We start from the raw sequence: 22,368 nt of genomic DNA, 5'->3' as shown, positions 1-22,368 counted from the left end.
ACAGGTTTCACGCTAGCCCTCAGTCACATTTATTTCTAATTATAAGGTTTCTATTATAATACAACTTACAACTGAATCATCATAGTTGTGATATTTTGTAGGACTTTCATCACTTTGCAGATAGAAACAGAAAAAGGTTACTCAAGTAGTACATTTTATTATTGATTAGTAGCAGGGATGCAGTAACTAACATGTCATTATTTTACAGAATTCAGTAAAACATAAGTGTCAGATCTGAAGATAAGTCACATCAAATGCACTAATGGAAAAATGTGTTTGTGTGTATCCTTGATATGAAAGATCACTTGCGCACAAAATCAAAACTATTCATGCCACATTTTCAAGTCAAATTGAAGTTAAATCTTGGGTGAGTTTCTGACACTACTGAGTCCTGACCTGTAATTCAAGGTATATGATCTCTACAGGTATTTTAAGTGGATTTTCGCTGAAATTATGTGGCAGGTGTTGGAACCACTTGACTACTGAAACACTCCTGAATGTGCTGATGTGAGATACTTGAGTTAATCTTAAGTCATCTCTTGATTTCAGGCTTATAAATACATTTTTGACATATGTTAGTTAAAGATGGGCAGGTCTGGGTGTGCCTGTATCCCATCCTAAAACAAGCTATTTTTATTAGTGTTGTTAAAGCCCTACAAAAATAGACAATATAAGAAAAATGTTGTGATTGAGTGAAGTTAGGAACTTTTTGGATTACTTGAAGCAACATTTATATTTTAAATATATGTAACAGTTTGTGAGTATTTACTCCATAATGGTAATAACAGCTAAACGGACTTAATATTGCATATATATATTAAATCAATCAAATAATTATATATCATTTGGTACTTTAACAGTACAGATGCAAGATATACATCTGGACAAATATGCAGCATTTGTGATAAATATGTAATCCAGTCAAGTCACTTTTATTTATATAGAACATTTAAAGTAAAAGCCCTGTGCTGAAGTGATTTTCAATAGAAAATAATATTGGTATGAACTGAGGACACGAGTTTTCATATTGAGTTTAGAACTCTTCAGTGTTAGCTGTGATGGAAATATACCTGAATATTTTAAATATTAAGCATTAAAACCCTGCAAAATTATTTTAAAGTAATAATTATTATGATAGCGACAGCTGAACTGACTATCATAAATATTAAGACTATGACCCTACAGTATTAATAATGATGGAGCTCGACCTGGTCAATTTAAAGCTTAAGCTGTGACCATAAAAAAAACAAAAAATAATTAAAATAGAACAATCTGTCTCTAATCTAAGGCTATAGAACCTATAAATTAAACAAAGTCTAAAAATCTTTAACCCAAGATGATAAAATATGTATTTTTTTATATGCTAAAGTATTTAAGGCCTGGTGTATATGAAGTAAAATACAAACGCTATTAAGTGATCTATATCGTGTCAACGTGCTGTAGTCACATGACCTGAAAGGCGCCCATTCATTCGTCCCTAAACGGTCACATGACCGGAAGTTGAAATGTAGCGGTTGAGTTTGTAGTTTTGAAATGAAAACAAGCCCTGCTAGGGTATTACCTCTTTTATTAGCCATATAATTACCTAATAACGCGACTTATAGTTTGAAATACACGAAAGTCCCTTGGCGAGAGACTGTTGAAGCAATGAGGTGGAAAACTAAAGCGCTAATTCATGAAACCTGGGGTAAGAAGAAAGTGTTAGCATGAGCAGCTAGCTGGCCACTGCTTTTTGTCTGGCTGATAGTTTTTACTACCAACGGACGTTTTCACATTATGTGTTAATAAATTGTCCCAATGTGAGCCTAATTTCCCAGATCTTAGTTTGCATTCAAGCTGTTGTCGTTAAATGATGCAGTACCCGCGCAAAACTTGCTAACATGCAAATTAAACAGTTGCAGAGGACATCTTGTCTAAAGTAGCTGTCTGTGCAGGCTGATCATAACAGCTGGGAACATGCTGGATAATCTGTTTAATGTGAGGAAAGGCACATCACCATGGACGACTCGGACCAGGATTTTGTAGATCTCTGCTCGAAGCTGCTCAAACGAGTCCGTAAGAAACCAGGCGAGCCCAGTCAGCCAAAGAAGGCACAACATCAGGCCTGCAGTCAAACAAGCGACAGGGACAAGAGGAGGAGGAATACTAAAAAAGATACCCAGTCTGCTACCCAACCTGTAAGTGCTTTAACAGAACAGCATGTGGACAGTGGAGGGACTGGACATGACTCAGGAGATGCTGGGTCATCGGTGGCGTCTCCTGCAGCAGCAGCAGCAGGGTCGAGAACTGACAGAGGCCAAAGAGCAAAAGACAAAGTACTTCTCAGAATGCAGCAGTTCAAGAGAGTCACTCCACAAAAGATGGTGCATTCAGACAAGATCCAGCCAACAAACCAGGACTGTGCTCCTTTTGCAGAGCAACAAGGTGAGTTGACATGATGATCAATGCTTTATACTGAATCCAAGGGCTGGGGAGAATATATGACTGTGATTTTATGGTAAATATTATTGGGAGGCTAGTGTTTACATCTGTTTGCTTCTTTCTATATTTTGTTGTTGACAAAGCAAATATGAAATGTGACTGAAATGCAGCCTATTAAGACGGCATGTTAACCAGCAGTCATTTCATAGCCTTCAGTGTTGGACCTTAACACATGCAATACCATGAAAAAGCGTAGCTGTCATACGAAGACGGTAACATATATTTGTAAAACCAGTCACACAACAGTTTAGATACTACGTCAAATGTGCTGTTAGACGTATATTCTAAATTGCAGCCTTTGTGATTTGCTATTTGCATTGTTTCAGATTGCAATTTCGGTTTTAATTTGATTAATTATTCAGCCCCACTGTATCCTTGAGCCAGTAAGCAGTAGGGAAAAATATGGCCTCCTTGCCTGCTTTGTCACTACTTTTACAAAAGTGGTCTTCATGATTAGGATCACAAATTATGTTGCAGCAATACTTCGACCAGTTATAGCCTGTTAAAATGTCACCACAGTATACACCGCCTCCCTTCTGTTTGCAGGTACTTCAGAGTCTGTCAGCTCTGGTTTCGACCCAGGACCCCCGGACAGTGACGAGGCTCTGGCCCTGCGGCTGCAGCAGGAGCTGGACAGGGAGGCAGCGGAGGCCCAGACGGTGGACTTGGAGGATGGAGGCCTCTTCTTCTGTCAGATCTGCCACAAAGACTTATCCCACATGACACCTGGAGGGCGCACACAGCATCTCAACAGGTCTGAACATTTGCATTCATTTTTGACTGATAGTGGAACTCCATGTACCTCTAAACAGGAAAATGACAATAATTAAACAATAAACTGGTGGACACACACTGAGGCCTCATGAATGATTTGCACAAATTCAGACAGACTGTAAAGCAAAATATCAGAACTTTCACAAGACAGGTAACTTTCTAATAAGTTTTATTATTGTTAGAATTAGACTGTATTAATGTATGTTTTGTGGTGTACTGAATGATTAGTAAGAGTATAAAGCAATGACTCCTCTAATTGTCAATTCAGTCCCTTATCAAGCTACAGTAACAAACATGTACTGGTTCTCGGATGTGAGGATGTAATTATGTATACTTGTAAACTGAATACCTTCCTGCATTTTGAACTACCGATGAGATGAACTGAATCGGTTAGGTCTTTATTAATAATGAGAAATATTTTACCGGAAAGGAAAGCATCAATGATGGAGAACATGTGAGAAATTGGTCTCAAATAATTAAAATTTGTAACGGAGAAGGTTGACTGCACCCAAAACTGACGAATAAAGGTGCGTTGAATTTCTCTAAACTACAACTCTTGAATATTTCTGATTAATCCCCTCTTTGCAGGTGTTTAGATGAGAGTGAAGAGAGCGCTCCAGGACCTGCTCCAGCTCCTCCTCCACCTCCCAGCGTCCCCGACTGTCCCATCTGTGGCAAGAAGTTCAAATCCCAGAAGAGTCGCTCGGCCCACCTGAAACGCTGCTCCTCAGATATGGGCGTCTCTCCGGCTGTGCTGCTGCAGGCTGTGCAGAGACAAGCTGAGGAGAACCAGAGCGCCACCACTGCTAACACACAGTGAGTCAACCTCAGAACTTCTCAGTCAAACCACAAGAAAGAACCATAATACTGTCACTTCTAAGCTTATAGTTGATTCCTAATATCTGATGCACCTTCTCATGCAATCTTGATTAACAGAAAGAATTTGCTTAACTTAGGTGATTGGCAAACTCTACCTACATAACTAACATCTGTTTTTTAGTACTTAAAATGAAATAAAACCTCACTCGAGCCCTTGTTTGTTTTTTTCAGACAGAATGTGGGCACGAAAAGGAAAGGTCCGTCCGAGCCGGGCCTCCCAGCGAGGAAGAAGCCCAGGAAGAAGACTGAGCCTATGGATGAAGAGACCATGGTGGCTCTGGCTCTGTCCTCCTCCCTGCTGGAGCGGGAGAAGGAGCAGCAGAGAGAGAGGGAGGCCGAGAGGCAGCTACAACAAGAGACTGCTGCCTCTCACAGCTCCATGAATCCGCTGCTGAAGCGGAGGACAGACGTAGGTACGATAATGTCTTAATAACATGTGTTTGTCGAGATAAAAAGCATGCATTTTAGTGACTTTAGAGACAGAAAAACCCAAGTATTATACTGTATCTAAACAGCATTTTTTTCTTTTACACAAAGTCGGAATCCCTAGTTTGGTTTTATTAAATATTTTGTCCTTTTGGGTTCAGTTTTATATCCATCCATCCATCCATTTTCTATACACCGCTTAATCCTTACTAGGGTCATGGGGGGGCTGGAGTCTATCCCAGCTGACTTAGGGTGAAGGCAGGGGACACCCTGGACAGGTCGCCAGTCTATCACAGGGCTACACTTAGAGACAGACAACCAAGCACACTCACATTCACACTTACGGACAATTTAGAATCACCAATTAACCTCAACATGTTTTTGGACTGTGTGGGAGGAAGCCGGAGAACGGAGAGAACATGCAAACTCCACACAGAAAGTTCCAGGTGTCCTCACCCTGACGCAAACTGGCGACCTTCTTGCTGCGAGGCAACAGTTCTACCAACTGCGCCACCTTGCAGCCCCAGTTTAAACTTCTCTGATTGTATTTTGGTTCATCCACATCAACTCTGATACCTTGTGTGTTTAGTTGTAACCCTACCTGCTTCATAGCTTCCCCTTGACTTTACTTTTTCTGTTTAATTAGATTATTTCACTTTGGTGGTCTGCACAATACACAGTATCGTATCAGCATTAATACTACAGTGTGCATAGGTGCAATAGTCACAGTTCACAAGAAACACGATGTGAACTCTGACACATCAGCTCAAGTACATCATGCTACAGCTTTTTTTGCTGCTTGATAAAAAACGAAAACTCGCCCAGTTCTCATTTTTCATGACTAATCTACAAGATAAGTCTGTCTGATAGAACATTATTTACTCAGATTAAGGGGTTCTAGCATACACCAAGTGTTTAATTACAAGGTATTGAGTTTTTTTGAAATGCAGGCTCCATATGTGCGCAGCAAAATAAGCAAGGAAGAGGAGAGAAACACTGACAAGGGAAATTTAGTTGCGAAAAAAACAGCAACAACGCAGCATTAGTGGTACAGAAATAGTGCAGTTACAGAAAGGATGATGACCAAAAATGGATACTGTGTTGGCAGTCTTGCAGTTGTTGCCACTACATGAGGCAAGAATTTGTTTGAACATTTAAATCAACACTACAGAGCTCTGTAAGACGAGCGCAAAGCCCAGTCTGAATGGCATCCAAAGCAAAAGCTATTTTGGATGCATTTACCAGTGATACACCATATGAGAAAGATTCCAGACGGCTCACTGTCAAAAAAAGCATGATTTCATTTTTGATGTTGATGCACTCACGTAAAAAAATCCCGTCCAAATAATTCATTTAGTAAACATTTCTGCAGCCTCATCTCCTTGTTCACACACAACAGAATAGAGATCAAACTACTGCTAAAGCCATCCGCAGTATTCATGGCAACATTCACACTACGAGTCATCTTCCACAGGATAGAGGAAGTTTTTTTTTCACACAGGCTTGTAATAAGCAAGTTTATTTAAACTGGGAAACTGTTGTCCTAGAGGCACTTGGCATGTTGTCTTTGTCAGTGAGGAACAAATATTTAAAATTACAGTTTGTGTATAATGTTTCTGCATGTTACCTTTGGTAGCGCCTGCAGCCGTGTACGCACCACGCTCTGTTTGACCTTTAACAACCGTATTGCACAAGTTGTTTAAATAACTGGTTTTAGATGACAGTGAGTTGCTTTCAACTCAAATATGCAGAGGTTAAAATAGATGCTTTAAATGCTCAAATGCGTTTGCAGATTTATGGGTTTTCACATGTATTCCACACCTGCCTTTCTGGTGCAGGTAAGGGCCGTGGAAAGAAGAGGAAGGGTGCCATCCCTCGGCCTCCTCCGCTCCTCCTGGTTCAGGATGCTGAGGCGGCCCTGACGAGGCTGCAGGAACGCGTTTCCTCTCTTCTTCTACGCAGCCGGGCCCCCTCGCCCCCCACCCCGACCCTCTGCCCCAGCACTCTGCCCGGCTGGAGTGGTGCTGCCCCCCTCTGGCAGAAAAGCACGCTGCAGGACGGAGGCTCCACCTGTGCGTCTGATTTCTATACTCCAGAGCTCAGGGAGTTCTTCACAACCCGGGAATCAGTAACGGTGAGAGAGACCAAAGACACCTTTGCACACTTTATTGTATTGTTTCTGTCATGTTTGAACTGAATTGTGAATTGAAATCAGACTAAACGTGAAGCTTTTGTTAATTTTTACAATCAAATGCCCTTTGAGACAGAGAGCAGTTCTGGTCTATTCTAAAAATAACACTGGGCAGGTTAACATACGAAGAGTCTGAAACTGTGAGAGACAGATGCTGTGTTTTGTTATTTGTCTGTAACAGCTGCCAGTTGATCAAAATGTTATTCTCCTCGTCTAAAGTCATAGTTATTGTCAATGTGGGCCTTGGCCTTAAAGCTGATTTTGCTAAGATACCAATTAAACACCATAATGATATAAAAATCACACAATAAAGGCATTATGATGCTTGATTTTGGACTGTACAGCCAGCTGCATTCATTTTGCACTGGTGTTTTTACTTTTAAAAAAGAAATTCTCGAACAAATTTCTGTCCATTAAATATGTTTCCTGTGTTTCTTTTTTCTGTTCAACTTACATCCTTGTACATTATCTTCAGCTTAATTTGCAGCTTTTTACAGTTGGTTGCACAACTCCTTCAGTCCAGAGTTCACTTTTTCAAAACTCCATCCACATTTGTCTCCACCTACATGCACTGCAGGCAGTTCTTAGTTCTTATGGGAAAGTCTCACTCTTCAGCTATCCTGGTAACGCCCCCACAGCAGTTATTTTGGCTAGCAAGACCAAATGACATGCAAACGAGTGAAGAAGCAGCCTTGATTGCGATTTCAATGGTCATTGGGACGAAAAAGCTGCATTTATAGAGTCGCCAGTCAATTCTGATTAGAACTGTCCAAAAAGTTTTCCTCAAAATAACATAACATTTTTAACCACGGGCCATACTTTTCAACGCATGCGGACCCTTTCACAATGCCATGCTTGCGTCAGTGCAACACAATTGGCTTGTTGTTTTGTAGTTCAGCTGTAACAAAGCAGACAATTGGCTTTTTGGGGAGGGTGGCAGGACATGTGTCAAACAACCTCCATCTTTGGCATTATGGAACACTCCCATCGACTTCTATTTCTGTTTCCCTAAGTGACGAGTCTCTTGTGACGTCTCTGGTGCAGCACAACAGTTCATCTCACATCCGAGTTGCGTTAATTCAAACAAAACTCCTTATACGTACCTCAGGATCAGTTCTTTCGCCAGGACACTGACAATAGTTGTCTCCCAACGCAAAAGCATAAAATATGAACTTGTATAATTACAAAGTGCATCACTAGTATCTTTGCAATTTTGATTTATATATTGTGCTACCTCACAGTGTATGTTAGCAATGCTGTATGTGATTGATTCTCTGAAGCTAAGGCCAGTGTCTATGTTAACTTTACAAGGGTAGCTATTTTCAGTGTGTTTGTTAGAAGGATTTTATTGTTTAAAATAAGCAGTAGAAAAACTTGAAGTAGAAAATGAGCTTGATGTTTAATATTGGACTTTAAAATCACAGTCATATCAGAGCTGAGTTAAACCAATGCTGTTCTCCTCCACTTTAAGACTAATGCAGCCTCATTCAGCACAACCAACAAGCCGACAGAGTCTTCTGTGGCTGAAGGAACTCCTCTCTCAGGAACCAGGGCCTCCATCCTGCCATCTCCATCCAGGACAGCCTCCTGCTCTCCAGCTCTCTCCACTCCAGTGGGCAGCCAGGCTCTCCGAGACCTGATGGAGCTGGCTGAAGACGGCATGACCCTCACACAGTGTGGATACACGGGCAAAGGTAAAACACACAAATGTTACTCTAAAACATTTCCCTGCCAGTGGGGGAAAAGTAGATGTTCACCCAAATAAATGGTTCATATTTCCTATTAAAAAGCTATAAAACTTGTTTACGTTGTATTGTTTCATGTGCTGAAATACAAGCACTACTTTAAAGTCAAATTTGTGAAAATAATTAAAAAAAAAAATATAAACCAGTTCCTGCTTTTAGATCAACAAGCAGAGAAAATTGGCATTTGTTCAGTTTGCTAGTAAATTTTAGTCACCTTCTTATAAAATGATTGCTCTTATCGCTGTGGTTATATATTGAATGCTCGCCCCCACATCCTCCCATGTCAGTCAGTGAGGTTTAAATAGTCTTGTGCTGATTCTTTTCTTTAAAAAATGATCCACTTGTTTGGAATACTAGCACGTAGGATTCATTTTTATTAGAATTTCTGCCCTGTGAAAATAGTAACATTATTAGTGTTTATCACAATGAAAGATTAGCAGAAGCATCTTCTGAGCTACACTTGTCACAAGGGAAACCTTGCTTATTATAAATTACATTTATCAGTGTTTTGTTATAAAGAGGAAGCACCTAAAATCAGAATGAAAATCGCTTTGAGCTCATCTGTTCTGGTTAGAACTTTGGTATAGTTTTCATCTAAGAAGAACGCAGTATTTAAACCCTTGAAATGATGTGTCACTGCTGCAGTATTAAATGGTAGAGGCTTACTTGGCCTCACATTTTGGTCCTGATCATCACTGTGTCCACAGACAACCTTCGTCTGAGCGGCTTCATCCGGGAGGAAACAGAGGAGCAGGCTGATCTCTGTGTCAGCGGCTTCCTTCCAGAAAAGGTCGACACAAACTTGGAGGAAACCCATAGCCGAGCGACGAGGACGACTGATCAGCCAAGAGCAGTCAAAGAAACAGGCAGCCGCCAATCAGTAAGACATCTCATTACAACATAGTTCTAATTCTTATTTCCCTTCTGGGTTTTTAATGCTCATATTTCCATCTATTGTGTCTGACCAGATCTTGTCAGTACCTTCTCTTTTGTCTTGCCTTCATTCATTCCTTTTTGTTCCATTACTGTCCGACAAAGTAAACTGATGCATCTTCTTCAACGTATTTGATTTCACCATTTAGATTCTGCGTATTAGTTTGAAACACAGAAATGAAAGTGATGTCTTTCTCATTTTAGTTGTATGACGTGATGTCTGTTGTGCTTTGGTCAGCTTTTTCTCCCTGATCTCTGAACGATCCACCTTAAAGAGAGCTTCCAAACTGAGATGATGCATACATTATGCCGTAGCGCATCTCGTCCAGAGTGTCCGCCGTCCTCAGTGTGCTGTGTTTCCCCTGTAGGCGGCGCTGTCCAGGCTGGCGTCGGACCTGAGCAGCATGGTGAACAACCCTCAGCTCAGTGATGTGCAGCTCCAGGTGGACAGTGGAGAGATTTACTTTGCTCATTCCTTCATGGTGTACGCTCGCTGCCCCCTGCTGGCTGAAATGGTAAAACAGTTATTGTTGCTGCTGATGTGTTGCAAAGCAAAGGCCTGCTACTGTTAGATCAGGGATCCATAGATATGTAGGTTGATATGTTTCCATGGTTTGCTTTAAGGATGACTTAAGTAGCATAATTAGAATAGTAGAGTAGTTAAAGATAAAGATCCCTTCAAGTAAAAAAGTATGCTTTTTACCTTCTTGACATATCACGAGCAAAACAAGCAGTCAATACCATATCAAAGCATGTCTATCTTGAAACTGCTGTGTGCTGATGATGGTCTCAAAAATATAGATTCAGATTTCAGGGGCTTCATATGTAACAAACCTAAAAAAAAACCCAAACAATTCTGACATTTGTGTGGTGGGACTTTCTGTATCATTATTCACCTGCAACCTATCATTGTGTAGTATGGAGTAGTTTTACAGTGATTGAGCAGAGTTTTAGGTGAGCTGGTGTGCTTGAGCTAGAGCGAATGGAGTGCGGATGTCATAAATTTGCACATTCTAGGGGAAGAAATCACAGAGTTGCTTTTAAGCCATTTGAAGGCAGAATGGGATTATTCTGATGGGGAAAAAAACTCTAAATATGTAACTTTGATACACAAAGGGGAGTTTTCAGGGGTTTAATCAATGACCAGAGGGTTTGGAATGAGATTAACTTACACACAAATCATCTGTTTCAATGACCTTACAGGGACAATGTGAATCAGTCATAATGCGTCTCAAGTCGCATACAGTTGCTTTAAATTCATTTTAAAATGCATGAGGAATGGAAAGTGTATTGTGTGGCATTTTATGTACTCCTGAGGTGTGTTAAAAGGAAAAATCTGCTATTCTGAAATACATTTGCTGATATTTGACTAGTTATCATATTTACATAGTTGCATGTGTCAGATTTACTGTACCTCCTACTATTCTTTATGTATGTACTCCCCCTATCCTGGGCTCGAGCTCGGCCATACACAGGACATGCTGGGAAAGATGGAAGTGTTGTGTGGATCGATCCGAGCCCCTTTGTTTTCCATTTACAGAGCCGGAGCTGTGCACAAACACCAGATTTTTTTTTTCTGGTACACACTCAGAAAAACAGTTATTGGAGTGTGAGGAGATGTTCACTGAATTTGACTAAAAAGTGTATTAGATTAGAATCATATACATATGATAATTCACTTCTACATTAAAACCTCGTTGCTTAGACATGCCATCAGCCCTTCTGCTCGATTTGCATCTTCATTTTCTCCTTCTTCGATCCTCTCACAGGTGCATGAAAGTGGTTTTGGAGTACAGGAGGAAGGCACGCCTGCAGCTCAGAGGGTGTTGATTAGCGACGTCCCCGGCCAGGCGGTGTTCACTCTGCTGCAGTACCTCTACACAGCCCACTGCTCCATCCCAGCATCACTGCAGCCTCATATGCTGGAGCTGGCATCCAGGTTAGTCTGAAGGCCTGATATTTTTGAGCATTTTTTTTTAGAAACTCTGAGATACTTTCAGGTCAGTTACAGTTTTACATTTCTATGTTCGCTCAAGTTGTTTATACAATCCACATTTGGTCTTATAAACAGAATTATAACATGGTCTTCCTGTGCTTTTTAACAATGACGTTAAGTTAAATCAAATCTATTTGACCCAAGACCTTTGAAGTTGCCATTCTATAGGTAAATAACAGAAAATCATTGTGTGTTGTTGGAATTTTCTGACATATATTGCAATTTGTGAAGAAAGATCGTGTTGTGACAACTCCTCTCTGTTTTGTGTTTAAGGTTTGACTTGCAGGAGCTGCAACAGCTTTGTCAGTGTCACCAAGAGGAGACGGCAGCTCTTGGAGACGAGGCAGATTATGTGAACCAGGAGGAGAATATCAACAACCAAACAGACCAGGCCTTCCTGGAGCTCCTCCGCTCCATGTGGAACGAAGGGGATAAAGATGACGACGGGGCGGATTCGGATGAAGGAACGGACGCAGAGAGGCGTTTGGAGGAGGAACGTCAAGCCGACGAGGTCACATCAGATGACAGAGAGATTTCTGAGGAACAAGTGAATGAGGAAGAGCTGGAGGAGATCTACGAGTTTGCCGCCACACAGAAGAAGAGGGAGGAGACAGACAGCCAGGAAGAGGAGGAGGAGAGGGAAGATCAGGAAGAAGATGGCGATGCAGTGTTCACAAAACTTAAAGAACCCGAAAGAGACGTTTGTGGAAAAAACTTGCAGGCCAACTCTGAGCGTCAGCAAGACCTCAGCCTGGATCGCAGCTACAACCGTCTCTTTTCAGTCTCATGGGGCGTCTACGAAGAAGGAGATCACTCCTCTGTAGCCTCCACCTCTGGTCCCACAAAGACACACCTACCTCGACCCAAACAACAAAAGTCTCCTCATAAACCATCATCCAAATTCTCTGTCAGAACTTTGCTCCAGTCCTCAGAAAGTTTAGTGGAAGATCTTTCCCTCAGTCCTCCACCCAGTACGTCCAACCTGCCCATCCCGGGTCTGTCCCCTGGTCCAGTGGCTGACCTGGGCGCTGATGGAGATAAGGGAGAAGATGCTGCTGAACACGATGTGCCTTTGCAGCGAGAAAGTCAAGGTCCTCATAGTATTTGCGTCCCTCCACCTCCTGATTCACCTCAGAAAAAAGAGGAACCAGAGCTCATAGTGTTGTCAGACACCAGCGAGGAGATGGAGGTGGATGTTGCTGTTGTTGGTTCTCGCAGTCCTTCGCCATGTTCTCCCTGCGTTCCAAGCTACACAGAGATCAAATCCAAGCAGATCTCTCCCCCTAATCAGCCTACTTTGGGGAGAAAAGAGTCAGGCAGTCTGGAGTTAAGTCCTGGTGATCCACTAGCATGTTCTCCAGAGGTTTCCTGGCTGATCCCGTCCACACCAGTCCAGACTCGAAGAAGCACCTCGAGCAGCTCCACTCAGACCAAAAGCAGCATGTGCAGGACACAGCTGTTCCCTAAAGGTGACGCCTCCCCACCTTCATCTTCTGTTTTCTCTTCTCCGGTTTTACCAAGCGAGAGCGCGCTTCACACCTCCAATAGTCCAAACAAAGTTTCTCCTAAAAAAAGCAGTCATTTTTCAGTTCCCCTGTCCGTACCTACTTCATCTTATTGCCTCAAACCTTCCTTAAAGCAGCACACCCCTCTCCACCTGCAGCCCCAGCCTCACAGCAGCACTCCCTTTCATACAGACCTCCTCCAGCCTCCTGTCCCTCTCGCTGCCTCCCCGTTCCACACTGACCCTGATGAGCAGAGGTCAGCATCTTCAAAAAGCCCAGAGAAAACAGAATTGGCAAGCTTTCATCTTTCGCCTTTGTCCGACCCCTCAGGGCGACCCTCTTCTTCCTCTCACAGCGGCCTTCAAAGTTCAAAGAGACGCAGCAGGTCCTCCAGCCAAAGTCAACATTCTGTCGAGTCCAGTGGTGGAGACAACACAGGGGTTGAGCTGACGAGGAGGGGAGTAAGAAATGAGGAAGGAGGAAGAGACAATAAAGACGTGGGTGGTGAAGAGCAGGAAGAAGCACAAGGAGAAACCGAAGAGGCAGATGGTGCAGAGTCGAGTTTCCAGCAGAGTTTCTTGGACATGGACGAGCCTCCCATAGCTTTCAATGACTCGTGGGGTCTGGACGCCTGTGTGGACGCCAATCCAGGCTGCTTCAGTCTGAGGCTGGAGGACAGCGACCGATCCAGCCCTGGGCAACGCAGCATCCAGTCATTGAGCAACCACAGCGTGACTAATGCTTCTCCACCTAAAGGTCAGCAACCATCCAGCAGCCTCCAGGTGCATCCAGGCCCCTCCTTCACCCCCCCACCGCCTCACCACAACACACGGACCTCACCGGAGATTGACAAAGGCCTCCTGGACTCCAAAATATGGGACAGCTGGGAGGACGAAGAGGAGGAAGAGGAGGTTCTTCCTCTCTCTCAGAGGGTGAACCCATCTGCCAAGCTCAAAACCCCAGGTAAGCAGTTTTACTTTAACTACCGTACTTGTGATTTGTTAATCTAGTTTTTCTGTAATTTACTTGCATAGATCTCAAATGTTGTAAAACTACACTTTGCAAAAAGTTTGAGGCCAACATCATGAAAACAGACACACACACACACACACACACACACACACACACACACGTATAGCTAGCTTAGCTTTTCTTCACCTAAGAATAGTAATGACTTCTGTATCTTAAAATCTCTATATCTTATGAAAGCATCAGAAAATAGTTTTACTCTTTAGACTCTGTTCAGATCATCTATAGAGCAACCTCTGATGGAAGTATAAAGTTGTCATCATACTTGTAGAGTTGTTGCATTCACAAGTTTGTACCTGTGGAGACAAGAGGTACACAGAGGCTAACATGTAGCAGTGTGTAGGCCAGGGGTGTCCAGTCCTGGTCCTCGAGGGCTACAGTCCTGCATGTTTTAGATGTTTCTCTCTTCCAACACGCCTGATTCAAATGATCAGCTTATCATCAAGCTCTGCAGAGGCCTGATACCGATCCTGATCATGTGAATCATGTGTGTTGGAAGAGGGAAACATCTAAAACATGCAGGACTGTGGCCCTCGAGGACCAGGATTGGACACCCCTGATCTAAAACATGCAGGACTGTGGCCCTCGAGGACCAGGATTGGACACCCCTGGTGTAGGCCGATAGCTTAGCACAAGGTCACAGTTGTTACTTTATTACCTCATTGCAGTGGTTTGAGCTGTAATGTTTTTTATTGCCATATATAAAAACTGAATTGTCTAATTAAAAAAAAATAAAATAAAATTTCCACATCATTTTTCAGCACATGCATTGGTGGCGAAACTATTATTTTCTTCATTTATCGATTAGTTGCTAAAACTAATCAAGGCGTAAAATGACCAGAAAAACATTGTTAGCATGCCTATTTGTATAGTAGTTATATAGTTATAACTAGTTATTCATCAGTTAACATTTCATGATCGTGACAGCCCTAAGCCTCATATGCAGAAACCAAGTCTAAAATCAGAGCACCAGAGCAGAAAATAATCAGCCAAATATTTAATTTATTTGATTCGAAAAATGTATAGCAGTCTGCACAACAATCACTGTTTTGTTCTTTTTTTATGCTTAAACTGTGGATAAAATTCTACTTTAAGTTTCTTGTATTGCTTAAAAACTGCTGCTCTTAATATATCCTTTATTTCTGCACCTAATTTCAGGGCTGAATTTTTCAACAAGTTGATGAAACAAAGGTAGCCGGTAGCATTTGTGATGACTGTTTCATTTCCGGGTGCATCTTAAGTCATAATCAATTTAACCTGGAGTTATGCCTTCAGTTAACTTCTTTGTAAAGTCAGTCAGTTTTATTACTATATAGACTAATGTTAGTTTGGACTTATTTAAAGAGCTGTCAGCATTTGTTGTCACTGCATGCGTCTGTTCAATTCCAGACCTATAGATCAAACGGTGTGTTTCTGCTTGTGTCTCTTTAGTGTCAATATGCAACAAAAGGCGACGCTCTTTGATGCCCATCACACCGATGCCGCACTACTCTGACATGGACACACCTGAGCTCAAAAACAAGCTCAACAGGTCAGTCGGTTCGCTCTCATCTCTGCTGCTTAAAGGTTAACCAAGGACCAAGAGTTTTTTCCTCATCAAGGCGATTAAGTGAGGAACCTATCTGATTCCCTCCCCCAGTGTCGCAGCTTAACCTGTCTGGCTCTGCTGTGTCTCAGACTGCTTTCCTGCCGCCCATCTGCTTGTTTGTCTCTCCATTACAAATACCTTCAACTTTCTCCACTACGCAGGTTCGGTGTTCGGCCTTTGCCAAAGCGCCAGATGATCCTCAAGCTGAAGGAGATCCACCAGTACACCCATCAGCTGGTCAGCTCCGACTCCGAGGATGAGGCTCCCCCTGCAGTGCAGACGGCTCAGACGAAGCCTCCTGCCAGCAGACCCGCCTCCTGCGTCCAGTTTAAAGAACCCAGAGCACTTAGTGCCACGTCCCCCGTGAAGCAGCACAGAGAGGAGGAGGCAGAGCCGCTGTCGGCCTCTCAGGGCTCCAACACCTCTTCAACCGCAGCCAGCGAAGAATCTGAAAGGTATTTGGGTGTGTAGATTGTCTCAGGTGTTACATAACTGCACACTTGAGGACATAATTTCAGAGAGCTCGAATCAATACTGTCTGGCTGCGTTGTGTTCCAGCTCGATCAGCAGCCACGATTCTAAAATAGTTCAGAGTTGTGTGGTCGACAGTTTCACATTTTACAGCGTACTGAATACACGTTTGCTCATGTTTGTGCCTCAAACATCTACTGTCATAGTAATAATAATAATAATAATACTTATAAAGTGCTTTTCAAGACACTCAAAGACACTTTGCAAAGTATGTAAGAACACAACAAGACAAGCAAAATAAAGAAAAATAATTCTGAGTTGTAGGCAGTTTTGAAAAGATGTCTTTATAGATTTCTTGAATATGGAGAGTGAGAAGGAAGTTAGTCTCACAGCCCACCTGCTTTTTTTGTACATTTTTTTGAAAACATCACAATAAAATAATTTCCTCTGCTTTACACCACTGTGGTAACGCTGTAGCGTATTTCTGAGCATCTTCACATCAGTTCTGACAACGAGAAACTAAAAATATGTCAATGAAAACAATTATTTCATGAATCTCAGTGCATTCATACACAGCGTAGGTGATCAGAGGAAAGTCACAGCCCGTTCCTCATTTCTCAGTTTATACATCCTCAGCTCTTTTCCTTGCATCGCGGTACTTTCCGACAGAGATGTGAGAAGAGAGGAATCAATACAACAGGGATTGAACTAAATTAGACGTCCTCGCCTCGGAGCTGTGGCACAACTGCATCTCCCGTCCATCGTTTTGTTACAGCTTTTGTTTAATGATTTCTGTCGGATGAGCAGAGCAATCTTCATGATAACTCACACTACACTTTGAATTTCCTTGTAATTCAATGGACAACATAATGTGTTGGGAATGTACAGATGCCACATATTTTTATTTTTGTTTAGCACCTAAATGTGCAGTGAAGTGGAAAAAAAAGAATGCTGCACAAAAGAGTACTACACAAATACAAAGTGACTTATATTAGAATTAAGTGATTCTCTGTCCTCGAGGTAGATTTCAGGAAACAAGACGTCCTTCATGGCGCTGTGCCAAGGTTAATTTCCGGGTCACGGGCCGGAGGACAGAGGACAGAGAGGAGGAAGCTGAAATTGGTGAAATGAGATCAGCCTCTTTGTCACTGTCTGACAAATTTAAAAAAAGAATACTAGTTTTGCTGCCTTTTTTTTTTTTTAAAGACAGTCATTAACCCATTAAAAGGATTTAGAAGTACTTAAAAGAAGAAATAGAGACATTTAAATACATTCACATAGAAATTTCTCACTTTAAAGATGCAAAATCCTGTTAAGATTAGACGGCACGTAAAGACAATGAAGCGGGGAAACTGGATGGATGTGAGTTGTGCAGACGAACCAATCCCAGATGCCCAGTAAAAGGTCTACATTGTTGGCAGCTTTCCATGCTGTTGGCTCGAAATGCCGCCATAAAGCAAATTTTTGTGCATCATTACAAATTCTACAACAACCCAAAACTGCACCGGGTCTGCTCAGAGGCACCACTGTGTGACATCAGAGATTCAAAGTATGTAGAAATATATAATAGAAACTGTCAGCAGATGTCACTTTTTCAGCAAAAACCCCCAACAGGATTTCCTGCTTTTCTCTCTATTATGTCATTGTGAAGTGAATATCTTTGGGTTTTGGTCTGTCAGTCCAGCTAAACAGGATGTATGGATAAGTTTCATTGGGTACTGGGACGTTTTTCATTTTATAGCTACAAGGTTGATTAGTGAAAAAATAATTGCAGCTCAGTGTTTATCGTTGACTTTTTTTTTTTTTTCAAAGGCTAAACAGTAGGATTTACAACTCCTCTCAGCCTCCTTTTTATAATAACGTGACTGTATATTGTCACATAAATGTCCCCCTGCTCTAGCTTTCTAATACCTTTGTGTACATGAAGTATTTAAACACTTTCTTTTTCATCAGGTCCAACCCGGAGTTGTGCATCTCCTCCGGCGGCGACTCTGACAGTGACGGCGGCATCTCGTCCTCCCAGGCGGCGTCCCGCCTCCAGGATCGCCTCCTGGCCGTGCGCTCCTTCATCCTGTCTGACTCTCAGCTCTACAGTCAGATCCTCCAGTACCAGCCTCTGGTCCTGTCCCAGCTGCAGCAGCAACTCAAGGCGGCCGGGATCCGCCTCGGTGCCGCCAAGCTGGTGGACTACCTGGACTCTCAGTGCATCACCTTCACCACGGCCAAGCCGGGCCACTCGGCACCGAGCCGCAGGCGGGTCAAGAGGACAAAAGCAGGTGAACGAGGGCCAAGCAGGAAAAAAGCTGTTGCGGCCATGATTTGAATCTTTGACTGTCAAGGTTTTACCCGGAAACGGTTTAAGGTGGCAGGTTTTACTTCAGAGCTTGGACTGTTTGTTTGCAAATATCATTGAAATTGGAAATTTTACATTATGTGGTGCGAAAGTTAAAGCAGGTTCAAATTTATTTAAATATGCCTCATGTATCTTTAAGACAGGTTGTATTTTAAGTTTTATAAGATATTGCATATGAAGCTCACTGTGAAAATAAAACAAGATAAATGTTACTGTGGTCACGAATAGCCGACTTAAACATGATTCCAGAGAAAGCTTTAATAGGTTTCATACAACCTTTGTCATCTCATGTCATATCTAATAATGCAAAAGGTAATCTTCAGCTTGATGTACTACACAACCAGCCAGGTGAGTGGTGCAATACGACCAAATATGGCCGAATTAATTACAAAGAAATCCCATCACACAGGAAGTTTTTTTGGAAAAACATTTTACTTTTTTCCCTCTTCAGTAGCTTTATATCCAAAGATCAGCAAAGACGTACATAGAGAGCTGAGCACACTTGAGAAAGGAGGCAGATTCTTGAACAAGAAAGATCTCACAGCTTCTGTCTGATACGTCATTCAAGTAGAGAGACGGGTCCTCCAAAGCCGCTCGACACAAAGCCAATGCTGTCCAGAGTTCACAGTCAGGTCGCTGTTGTTGCATTGGGGGACGGTGGCGGTTTCGTGTTGTGCACCCAGATTTTCTCTACAGCAGCGTGAAGCACAGGGCGTCAAATCAGATTCCAAATTACGCACGACACTGCAGATCCTGGAGACGGACTCGCCTTTTTTCCACCCTGATTCGCCGATGGAGCATCAACGCGGCGCTTCGTGTCCCGGCTCGAAGCCTCAACCAGTCATGACAGGTTGGCAATGTTGGCGAGGAAGCGCTGAGCCCACCACTCCTCCAGGTCTATGGGCACAAAGTCTGCACAGAGAGAACCACAACACAGGCGACAAAGGATTACAACTTAATCCGCCTTCTAAGATTAATTCAGTTTTGACAATCGCCTATTAAACTGTCACATGAATGAGTAAGTTAGTCATTTAAAAAGCAATGTGGTGATTTGTGCACATAAAAATAGTTACAACTGTTTTAACTCTGAATCCCAAAACCCACCGGTGGGTTTGAAAGACATGTTGTCCTTAAAAAATCTGCCAAAATACCAGCATTTATCAAAAACTGTAAAACAGAATCATCAGATTTTCAACTTTAATCCTGTGACGTGCCTTTCTATCGGAATGTCATCAAAATAACCTGATTGTATTTGCCCCATTTAAGACTTTGCCAAAAATCAACAATGTGCTTTAACCACAATCTGTACAAAACTAAAAATTCTTCGCTCCTTGGTGCAACCAAGAGGCCTTTGGTAACTCAGCTGGGACCAACAGTCACATAACAAAAACTCAGACCTTCTGACTGAACTGCAGGCTGTGTTTACACAGTGTAGAGAGGAGACAAGCATAGAACCAAATTCAAAATGGTAAAATATTAGGAGTACATAGGGTCACTTTTTTCCCCAGGACTGGTAACACCTGTAGGAAAAAATGTTGTGCACTCCAAGATTTTTTTTTCTATTTTTCTTAAAGAAATATTCAAAGAAATTCAACTTTCATTTTTTTTTTAAAAGTGATCTATAACATAACTGTAACTCTGCATTGACCGCATTTTGGAGTTTTCTCAGCCTCTAGCTATGGATTGACTGCGTCTCCAGAAGTACAGGACTTTATACTGCAGTAAAAAAAAAAAAAGAAAATCTGCTTGAAGAGAGTGAAAATGCGACAAGGTAGACGTTTTCTCTTTGTCAAACCTGTAATCTGTTGAATAAAGTTAGAAAAAAATAGATATGGCATAGAAATGAGAACGTTTTGTGAAATGTGCAGCCAATGACAGGCTCAGTCTACATCCGGTGAGTCCGACTAGGAATGGCGTGTCCCCCCACAGCCCACCACCTTGGTTTAGTCTGAAGCAACTATTAGATGGATTGCTATGACACGTTTAATCTGTCCAATACCTGGTTTGCGACAAAATTCCAGCAAAACTAAAGAAATTCTTACCAACCTTAATGTACTTTGTGTTGAGAGCTATTATATAAAGCCAACATGATGAACATTTTACCCATTTAGTGCCACCATGTTGACGTTTGTATATCCTTAATCTACAACAATCTCCAGACCAGCAGCCTTCCTTAGTGAACATTTCTAGCTTTGCAGAGGATTTGGATGAATTGTCTATTTTAATGACGGTGCTCGTCTCTCTGCAAACCGCCGAAACCTTTCTCCTGCTACTACTTTGCAGGAACACTGTCGCTGCCAACAATACCAAGAAGCCATTCATTATAGCAGAATGAGGTGCAGCCAGTCATTCTCTTCTGCAGGATGATCTGACGATGTGAGACGATGCCAAAAATATTTAAAACAACCAACCAAATGCCTGATGATCCAGAAAACTCGCTTCTGAAAATCCAAGGGTCACTTGAGTTTAAAAACACACTACATTGTTTAATTACTCACATTTTAACTCCAGTTTCTAAGAGCCAACAGCTTCAGTTGTTGTAGTAAAATAAAAAAATAACCCGTCAGATTACCCAGCCTGAGAGACATGGAGGAAACCGGAGCAGACAGGCGAGAGTGTAAACCGAGACAAAAACACAATCAGCACCCGCGGCTGGTTTATCTGGAATAGTCGGGTTCTCATTAACCGAAGGTTGATTAAAAATAAAAGCAGACAGTTACAACAGTTGCCCTCTGGCTGCAGATAAAGTCGCCACAAAAGACGCTTGGCATACGATTCCTTCGGAGAGATGAGAGGAGCTGCTCAGTCCCCCTGACAGGTTTAAAGAAGCAGTGTGATAAACACACGGGGAGGCTCAAAGATCAGCAGGTTACTGAGCAGGAAGCGGGTTTGTCTGTTCGGACGCCATAAAACCATAGAGTGAGATTAGATTCAGTGACGGCAGATTTACTTTGCTGTCTCATCGGAAGTGTTACAGCAGCGTGACTGGAGGTTCTTACTCTTCATCGCAGCACTGGGGGTCTTCTCAGTGTACTGAACAGGCCCTTGGCTGTTGGCTGATTCACCGCCGTCTCTGTCCTCCAGCTTCTGCTCCACCTCCTGCCATACTGCAAAAACAAACATGTGTACTCAGTCAATGGGGAAACCAGTTAATTGCATTTTTGAACTCCTCACTGACGCTCAAACCTGCACCGTCCCACTTCTAAAGCTGACTTGCAAACACTAACGTAGACTGGCCACCCTGTGAGAGGGCTGGACTGGTCTGTGGTGTGTTTTTATCAGCCGTGGGGTGAAGGTTTTCACCGTAACCTCGAGATAAACCTCAAGGTTTTGTCTCTCTCAAAGGGTCTTTAAAACAAACTTTCCACCACACATTATTTACTTTCCGATTGTGCATCCTTTGTAACTTAAATGTCAAATATAAAGAACAAATACCCTTAAACTAGCTGCATGTGTGCAGGGGGGTGGCTGAAATAGTCGCTAAACATGTCTGGTTGTAATTACAGTTTTCCTGTGTGACAGTGAACATGTCTGACAGGTTTTTGGTCCTAAAAACAACTTGACAGAGTCTGACGGAGGTTTGTCTTTAGGCGAGCAGTGAATGAATGTGAAGCTTCTACCCTGAGCTGAACTTTGTGGACACAAAAGAGCAGCACAAAGCAGTCTTTACTGGCAGCGGTCCAAGAGCAACACAGATAGTCGTTTATTGGCCAGTGCACCCTGGGTAAATCTGAAGACGGGGTGAATGGTGCAGACTCACGATTTTTAATCATTGTTAGGTTTTAACTGGCTGGAGGCAACGCTCGCTTCTGAAATCCTGCAGATAGCTTGTTGACGCCAGGGTTCTGACACAGTTAGGAACAAGTATGGAAGCTGATTTTACTAACTGTCAGTGATGAAAGAAAAGTTAGTGGAAAGATATTTGTGTTTCCAGACTTTTACCACTTATTCTGTTTTCTAAAAAAGTCATCGTGTTGAGTTTTTTTTTTTTTTTTTT

At 42.3% G+C, this 22,368-nt stretch overlaps 2 protein-coding genes across 2 annotated transcripts in view; one reads left to right on the top strand and one right to left on the bottom strand.

Annotated features, from left to right (window-relative positions):
• Nucleotides 1-1,572: 1,572 nt before the first annotated feature.
• slx4 (SLX4 structure-specific endonuclease subunit homolog (S. cerevisiae)) lies at nucleotides 1,573-18,596 on the top strand. Its single transcript, XM_008303257.1, has 13 exons — nucleotides 1,573-2,424; nucleotides 3,028-3,235; nucleotides 3,844-4,071; nucleotides 4,306-4,547; nucleotides 6,399-6,694; nucleotides 8,223-8,445; nucleotides 9,204-9,376; nucleotides 9,798-9,944; nucleotides 11,199-11,368; nucleotides 11,699-13,893; nucleotides 15,391-15,490; nucleotides 15,709-16,002; nucleotides 17,972-18,596. The coding sequence occupies exons 1-13, from the start codon at nucleotides 1,998-2,000 to the stop codon at nucleotides 18,339-18,341; spliced, it is 5,073 nt and encodes a 1,690-aa protein (XP_008301479.1). The 5' UTR covers nucleotides 1,573-1,997; the 3' UTR covers nucleotides 18,342-18,596.
• Nucleotides 18,597-18,783: 187 nt separating this feature from the next.
• The window catches only part of mcrip2 (MAPK regulated corepressor interacting protein 2), a 9,318-nt gene continuing 5,733 nt past the window's right edge, over nucleotides 18,784-22,368 (bottom strand). Inside the window, exons 4-5 of the mRNA XM_008303250.1 lie at nucleotides 21,371-21,478; nucleotides 18,784-19,283 (exon numbers count right to left, since the gene is read on the bottom strand). Of these exons, the coding sequence (XP_008301472.1) occupies nucleotides 19,213-19,283; nucleotides 21,371-21,478 (179 nt within the window). The 3' untranslated portion in view covers nucleotides 18,784-19,212. The remainder of the gene's footprint in view (nucleotides 19,284-21,370; nucleotides 21,479-22,368) is intronic.

This window comes from Stegastes partitus, unplaced genomic scaffold (genome assembly GCF_000690725.1).
Source record: "Stegastes partitus isolate 25-593 unplaced genomic scaffold, Stegastes_partitus-1.0.2 Scaffold1965, whole genome shotgun sequence".
NCBI classification, from domain to species: Eukaryota; Metazoa; Chordata; class Actinopteri; family Pomacentridae; genus Stegastes; species Stegastes partitus.
Note: the sequence above shows the minus strand (reverse complement) of the source record. Positions and strands in the feature narration are given on the sequence as shown.